This window comes from Alligator sinensis, unplaced genomic scaffold (genome assembly GCF_000455745.1).
Source record: "Alligator sinensis unplaced genomic scaffold, ASM45574v1 scaffold187_1, whole genome shotgun sequence".
NCBI classification, from domain to species: domain Eukaryota; kingdom Metazoa; phylum Chordata; order Crocodylia; family Alligatoridae; genus Alligator; species Alligator sinensis.
Genome location: NW_005841861.1, coordinates 959,255 through 967,862, shown reverse-complemented (window position 1 = coordinate 967,862; position 8,608 = coordinate 959,255). Strand labels below are relative to the sequence as shown.

The 8,608-nt window shown below is 40.2% G+C and overlaps 1 protein-coding gene across 1 annotated transcript in view; it reads right to left on the bottom strand.

Annotated features, from left to right (window-relative positions):
* The window catches only part of CLSTN2 (calsyntenin 2), a 704,981-nt gene that overhangs the window by 136,419 nt on the left and 559,954 nt on the right, over positions 1-8,608 (bottom strand). Inside the window, exons 8-9 of the mRNA XM_025215679.1 lie at positions 3,096-3,344; positions 2,440-2,561 (exon numbers count right to left, since the gene is read on the bottom strand). Of these exons, the coding sequence (XP_025071464.1) occupies positions 2,440-2,561; positions 3,096-3,344 (371 nt within the window). The remainder of the gene's footprint in view (positions 1-2,439; positions 2,562-3,095; positions 3,345-8,608) is intronic.

The following is an 8,608-nucleotide window of genomic DNA, read 5'->3' as shown; positions in this document are numbered from 1 at the left end:
GCTCAGCAGTGCTATGCTGGCTAGCACTATGGAAGAAAGAGCCTTGGGGGTCATCATTGACCACAAGATGAACATGAGCCTGCAATGCGATGCGGCAGCTAGTAAAGCGACCAAAACGCTGGCTTGCATCCATAGCTGCTTCTCAAGCAAATCCCAGGACGTCATTTTTCCCTTGTACTCGGCCTTAGTAAGGCCGCAGCTGGAGTACTGTGTCCAGTTTTGGGCTCCACAATTCAAAAAGGATGTGGAGAAGCTTGAGAGAGTCCAGAGAAGAGCCACGCACATGATCAGAGGTCAGGGAAGCAGCAGACCTTACGATGATAGGAGAGCCATGGGGCTCTTTAGCCTGGAAAAGCGCAGGCTCAGGGGTGATCTGATGGCCACCTATAAGTTTATCAGGGGTGACCACCAGTATCTGGGGGAACGTTTGTTCACCAGACCACCCCAAGGGATGATGACTAGGTCGAATGGTCATAAACTACTACAAGACCATTTCAGGCTGGACATAAGGAAGAATTTCTTTACTGTCTGAGCCCCCAAGGTCTGGAACAGCCTGCCACCGGTGGTGGTTCAAGCGCCTACATTGAACACCTTCAAGAGCAAACTGGATGCTTATCTTGCTGGGATCCTATGACCGCAGCTGACCTCCTGCCCTTTGGGCAGGCAGCTGGACTCAATGATCTTCCGAGGTCCCTTCCAGTCCTAATGTCTATGAAATCTATGAAATCTCTACAAGAAATCCTTAAACTTCTTTGAAATAGTCATTACAAAGAACATGCATGTTCAGCCAAGTATTTGAAGCTATGTTTAAACTTCAGTTAAAGACCTGGAAACAAATTGCTGGTGTAACTGTCATAATTTAATTGATTTCATAGAAAAATTTCCCCACAGCCATGGGGCAAAGTCATTCACCTTTCTTTGTTGGACTTTAGATGCTACATCAGTAATTTACTAAGTGTTGATATAGGCACTCTAATTTAGCTCCACTTATACATACCATCAAATATGAACAGTATACATAATGGCTAATTCTCATCCACACCATGAGTACTAACGGAGTTCCATGTCAAGGCTAATCACAAGCAAGAATGTGGTTTGATAAGAAAAATGGAAATTCAGAGCCCAGAGAAGAAATACAGTATTTTTAAAATATAAATGGGGGAATATGTAATTGAAAAGCTGTTGCCACATCTATGTTTTCAGGTATATTTCATTTTTTTAATATTAGAAAAAATATGCAAGTGGCATGAAGACTAAATCAAATGATCACAAATTATAATAGAGATGAAAAAGCTTATAACACAGATGAAAAAGTTCTATTAGACGATTCTATCCATCCCCTCTAAAGGAAGATTATCCCTGACAGTACATTTTCCAGTCCTTTGTCGTGGCTAAGTTACTAGGGTTTCATTCAAATTTCACTTATTCAAAGAATTTGGTCCTCTTTCTTCCTATAGTTTGAAAAAATATCTACCACAAGAGAATCTGATTTTATTTGGCTTTCCATATCAAAATGGGTCACGTAAGTTCTGTATAAGCAATTGGGATTTTAGATGTTTATTCAAATTCATAGCTTTACATGATAGATTCATTTTAAGTGCCCTGATTTATCAGTCTTTTTATGGTAGTCAAAACAATAGCAATTGAAACTAAATCATATAGTCAAAACTTTAGACTACTCTTTTGTAGAAGTTCTGCTTTTTAAGAAATTTTAAGATACATTCATTTCAGGAAAACCAGCTTTGACTCTAACCCAGACACTATGAATAAGAAACAAGAGCTGTGTATAAACATTATATATAGGTTCATTATCATTACCACTATGACATTTGATATTCAGGAAACTTCCTGAACCACTTTTACAGCAAAGTTAGAATTATTACTATGAAGAAATATAAAAATATGTGCTGAACAAATATTAGTCAATTTAATTCGGTCATTGTTTGTCTAGGTGACCCTTTTCCTAACTAGAATTTAAAATTCTCCAGAAAGTGACTTTCACCTAATTAATAATATTTTTTCTGTGATGCTTTCTTCATAATCAAAAGAAATTAAATATAAACTATGTAACTGCAATTTGGTGGAAACGCCAGCATACACTATTAAACACCATTCTCTCTATCTGCTGTGGCAGTTATTGGAAAGGCATATATCAGTTCTGCTCTACTGATGAATTAGAACTTTAGTGATAAATGGAAGAGTCTATAGGAATCAATGCAACATGATGACCTTGCGTAGATTACTGGCAGCAAAGCTGAACCAAGGTTCTCTGGATCGCAACACACATCATTCTACCTGAGTAAAAGGACCTCTCTAAGAGGCCTACTTGATTAACTCAAAGCCAGCAGCAAATTAATGAGTCTCTGTGGTCCAGCCTCCACAGAAGAACAGAAAGCCAAACTGTAGGAGTGGGACACATAATGAAAAGAGCTCAAGTACCTGATCCAGCTTCCAATGGAATTCTGCAGGGCGAAATGTATCTGCCTGGTCAAAATCTTTACGCAACAGGAACACCAGCCGACAGTTGTGCACATAAAGGGCATAATGATGTCTATTCATTTCTAAAAACAGGTACAAATAAAGAGACTTTGAGGAGCAATGATTGACAATTACTTGGGTTGAACTGATTTTGTCTCAGAGAAAATTCTACTTATATATGCACTATCCAATTCAAACACACTAAAATGCATAACATATCTCAGACTCAGCTCATAACAGGCCTGGAAGAGACTGCATGTGCTTAGCACCTTCCTGAATCAGACCCTATAAATTTAGTTGGTGAGATAATTATGTCAGCACAGTCTTCAAATCAATATTTAATCCAATCCGTTTAATTTAATACTTAGAATTAATTTCCCAAATAAAACAAGAAAAAATAACAATTCTCTCCTTTTTGCCAGCCATCCCACAGATGCGATTGAGAAATTAGTCAAAAACAGAAGTCCTGCTGGAAATTTGCACTGAGTATTCAGAGAGTACTCATTTCTATTAACTTTTGAGGGGGAAAGGAAAAACAAAACCGGATATAAAGAAAAAAGCATTTAATTAACATCACTAGGATCTTTGCCAGAAAGATTTTAAATATACAGACTCACCTGTCTTGTCTGAGTTACAAAGAATAGTTTCTTTCTCTGCTCTTAATCCTGGACTGGGTCCATGCTTCATCCACATTGTGATGGTGAACTGATCAGTCAAATTCTTTGGTACTATTCCATCAGGAATTTTGGCTCCTTGTTTGCCATCAAATTTAAAAATCATGTCATTGTTGTCCATCAGAAGCCCTGCTGTCCAGTTTGTTACTGCACTAGGTGTGGGTAATAAATCAATGGCACCTGAAGATGCTCCTGAAGATGATATACAATGAACAGAGCAATGACATATTAATGAGAAAGCTGTTCAGTTAAACTCACTCTAGGGCAGATTCTATCTTACACTGGACTAATAAGCAATATTTTATTATATAAATGGTATCCCCTGACTTCAATGGCAGAGACAAGAAAACTTTTATATGGTATTAACTAAAACAAACCAGCAGGTTCTGTAAATTATATTTTTTATACATAAATGTGTTTTAGAAAACGTTTGAGAGAGATTATTTCTTTTCTCTTCCTTTGTTTGACACTATAAATGAAGTCCTCAAGTACCTTGTTTACCTCAAGCTCCATTTTACTTGCTTTGGTGAAAGATGAATATGTTTTATAATGATTTAAAATAGCATTAATGTTAGTGTTTTCTAAGTCTGGAAGTTTTGGAACACAGAGAGGTAGGTAGTCTGAAATCAGGCAGAAGGCAGGGTAGATTTGCATTTTATAGGCTAACTAAATCAGATGCAATGGCTTTCATAAGCAACAGCTCACTTCATCAGATACTAATTTTTAGAACTACTAACACAAGAAGGAACTGTTTTTTGCCCACTTGGAGAATTTAAAATCTCCCTTCCCAGGTGATGTAAGTGTTGATAATAGTTGGCAATGTGATACCATCAAAAGTTTTATAGTCATGTTTTGAACGTCCCCTACAATTTCCATCCTAAGCCATGGAAATTCAAAATAAAGGGAAATTATTAGCATGTTAATAGTAGTACAAATTAAGTAATATCTCTGTCATTACTGTTTTTAGTAATTACACGGCAGCACCATTATATCACGTTAATAAATCAGTAGCCCAACTATATTCCTTGATAGTTGTTACTCCATTTGTACTTGCCTAATGATTACTAAGAGACATTTAAATGGTAACTTATGACTGAGATCAGTCATCAAAAAGTGAATGATTAATGAAACTGCGGTCAGCTATTCAGCATTTCTTTGACGGAATTAATTTGAAAAACAAAAAATGGAAAACACTATGGTACACAAAAACGAATAGGACAGAAAAATGCTTTAGAACTGAATGACTAGGAAGCACAGTGTATTTCCTAAAACCTACAATTTTCAGGCTTTTTTTAAATAGCTAATGGCCTGTGCTCTTGGAGTCAATTTATTAAGGTTACTGGACACCATTTAGCCTAAGTTACATCTGTGAGAGTTACAAGTATAAAGTAGAATTTGTTGATGGTCCTTGTTACTGACAAATCTCAAAAGGTAACAGAACATCTAAAAAAATGAGTTACCATTACCTAGAATAAAAGCACTCATGTCTAGCCTTGCGTTCTATAAGTGCTGTATATGGTATTATGTCCTAGGCAAAAATGCCTTCCCTCCCTCTTAAGTACCATATATTGTAGTAATCAACATTCAGCTTTATAAAAGCATCCGATAGCATTTAACAACTCTGACATTTTTATATATTTCCGTGACCTTTATAACAGTTTGAAAAGTTTTGTTTTGTTTTTACTATTATTACTGTTGTCATTTAAAAGTAATTTTGAGTGACAGCTTTATCAGGCATAAAAATATACATTTGCAAACTGTGCATAAGGAGAAACTGTGTTTGTTTTATAAGTGCTAATTGTGGTAACACACCAGGCCACATTGCCTAATACACAGATGTTATCTATTGGAAAACATCAAACTCAATTTATCCAGATGGCTCAATCTATAAATTTTATTTCTGGGTGTTTTTTTCTATATTACACAAGTCACTAAAGAAATCCTTTACTTATACCCAGCACAAGTAGTACCATATTTTTATAAGATTCAGACTTTCTTTTATGGACATTTAAAAAAGTTTTTCCATGTAATTTCCAAATTTTCAATGTACATGCACCACTGGAGAGGGAGGGAAGAAACGCGCCATTTAGAAAGCTACCTGCTTACATGACTGAAGGGTGCATAATAGCAGGAGATGTAAATTGTATAATGAAGGCCAATGACAGAACAGGGGAAGGAGCAAATGGAGCTGGTAACAATAAAATAAAATAAAAGTTTTCACTAGAATAGACCACAGTGGAGAGAAACAATCAAGAATTGACTTTGTGCTTGTATCAAAAGAAATAGGGATAAGGAAGAAAAAAACTATACATGTGCTTTTAGTGATCACCAAATAAAGAAATGGAAAGAAGTCTTGGTAGGATCCCCATGAAGGGACTGTGGAAGTTAAGTGTGCACCAGTTAGAAGATGAAGAGATATGTCAAGCATATATTAGACAGTAGGAGAGGTGGCAAACACTGAAGAAATATTTCAGCAGTATCGGAGAATGGTGGATGATGGTGAAGAAGAGCACAGGAAAAAAAATGAAAGAGCTAAAAGAGCTGCAAAGAAAGATGCAGGAGCTGCTAAAGGAAGCCACAGGAGAAAGACCAGTGTGAGAAGAGCTATAAGGAACAAGGCAAGAGTTAGAAACCTGGTTTAAAAACCAAATAACAAAGAAAAAGAAAAAAAAAAATGTTCTTAGCACAAGCACCATGGGTGAGAGAAAACAAAGTGGTTCAGATACTTTTCAGTCAGAATAAAGTCAGCACAAGGAGAACTTAAAGCATTGTTAGAAGAAGATGGTGCCTGGATGAAAAAAGCAGGGGAAGGTGTTGGAAGCAATGAGGAGATTTTATGAAGAGCTATCTATACCAGAAGAAGGAAACAGACAGAAAGAAGATGAAGGATTTCTTGGCAGAGATTGATGAGAAAGTAGAGGAGGAGGAAGCAAAGAAAATGGAAGAAGAGATAAGTTTGAAGGAAGTGGAGGAATGTTTAAAAACCTTAAAAAGAGGGAAATCACAAGGAGCAGATGGACTGCCTATGGAATTCTTTGAGAAGTTTAAGGCCTGGGTAGGGAGGGATATAGTGGAAGCTTTTGAGAAAACAGTAGAAACAGGAGAGGCAAATGTATTCAGCTCAAATAAGGAAAAAAGGAGGTGAATATTTGGCTCAGAAGACACTGCAAAAAAGTAAGGAAAGCAAAGGAAGTCCTAGACAAGTTTGGGATATGGGCTGGAGCCTAGAAAGCCAGGGTAATGCTGAAAAACTGGCCTGGGAATCCAGGTGAGGTACAGCACCTCCCCCGAACAATCTCCCTGGGCCCCCATTATCAGAGAGAGCTCAATCTCTGCTGCAAATGTGGGGAGCAGGGGCACTTGGTGACAGTGCACAGCTAGCATTGTGTCAATAAGGCAGCAGGGACTGCAATCCTCCTGAAAAGGGACAGAATGCAGCCCCTAAAGAGGAGAAATAATTGCCAGCAGGCTACTGCAAGCCAACATTGAAACAAAGGAAAGGAAATCTGACTTCCTAAATATAATAAAGAAGCAAGATGTGCCTTCCTGGAAAATGATAGTGGCAGTGCATCATACTCAGCCAGTGGTGATAGCAGGAGACTTCAACTGCGTCATTAATGAATAAGCAAAGGCCAAAAGAAAGGCCTAAACAGATTCCCCAGGCTGCTGAAATAACTGGTCTGTAGCCACAACCTGGTAGATACAGGCAAAAGAGCCCAGGAACCTTGGGGGATGCTTCACCTGGGATCCCAGAGGGCAGAGAGTCATGCATAGACTTTATCTTAGTCCCCAAGGGATGGAAAGTAGCAAAGGCCAAATCCATACCTGTCTGCTTCTCAGACCACTGCCTCCTAGCAGTAAATACAGAGATGGGGGCGGGGGGCAACTCAAGAGGGGTAGAGGGGTGTGGAAAGCTGAATGTCAGCCTCCTGGATGATGAAAAGACCCAGTGAGAGTTCAGACAGTACTACATAGGGTGGAGGACACTCAAACCCAGGTACTGGAACCACACATAGTGGTGGGCCTGTGTTAGAGAGAGAACGAGGGCTGTCTTCAAACTTGCCAGTAGGAGGTGAGCCTGGATACAGAGGAGGAACCATGAACACCTAAACTGCAAGTTGCAGAGCCTGCACAAGCAGGCAGCTTGGGGCTGGGATGTGATGGAGGCCACGTGGGAGGTAAAGACCCAGACTGAGGCTAGAAAGAAGTTCTTCATGGCCCAGGCCCCCGAGGTGGAGGAGGGGAAGGAGTGGTTTGCTTACTTTAGCAGGTTAATGAAAATCAAAAGGAAGGCCATGAACAGCTTGGTAGGAGTGGGAGTGCAAAACAAGTTGAACGAAGGGATGCTGTAGCCTTCTGAACTCTTCTGAACCTCAACGATAAACTGATGGCTAAAGTCTTGACCGAGTGTTTTAAGTCTGTTATAGGTGTGGTGATCTACAAGGACCAGTTGTACACAGTCCTGGGGCAGCAGATTGATGAAGCTCTACTGCAGCCGTGGGACACACTGTGGTACCAATGGGAGAGGGGGCTGGACATCACTGTGCTGAACCTCAACCCAGAGAAGGCTTTCAACAGGGTGTCACATTGATTCCTTTTTGGGACACTGAAGACAACGGGATCCCCCTGACCTTTGTTGCATGGATAAAAAAAGCTGTACACTGATGTGAGCAGCAAGGTGCTGGTGAATAGGTTCCTGACCACCCTGATTATGGTGGAGTTGGAGGTGTGGCAGGGATGGCTGCTCTTCCCAAACTTTTTCATCTGCATCATGGAACCACTAGCCCAGCAGCTCAGATAAGACCCCAAGATCCATTGAGTGGAGATCCCCAGGGGCAGCAGGGAAAAAGATGAGAGTCCTGGCCTAAATGGATGACCTCAGCATCCTATGCACGGACAAGTGGTCAATGGAAAGAGTGCTGCAACATGCCCAGGGGATGTACAGCTGCCCACATGTGCCCACAGACCTTAGAACTGCCATAGTTCTACAAGGCCCTGGAGCATTTCCAGAGAAGATATGAGCTACAAAAAGAAGGTGCAATGATCCTGAAAAACCACCTTAAGATGAAGGAAGTAGTAAGAGCAAGAGACAGATGTACTCCCAGGCAACAGCTGCAAGGCCATATGGGAATGAGTCTTCTACAAGCACCTGTAGAAAGAACACACAGACTTGAACTGGCAAGTAGCCCATGGGTATTGCCTGTGCGGGTACTGAGACACAGAGAGGGCAGAGAGGTTCTCTGACCAGCCCCAGGCAAACCTCCTGGTAGAAGTAGAAGACAATAAAGCACCTCCTCTGAAACTGTCCACACACCAGGGAGGGGTAGAAGACAGTAATTGTACTCCTCGTGATGGTAAAAGGGGTCAAGATCCTGACCAGAAAGGCACTGGTGTTCAGACACCTAACCAAGCAGCAAGGAACCCCAACAGCCCACTTTGACCAGTTCATCTCCTGC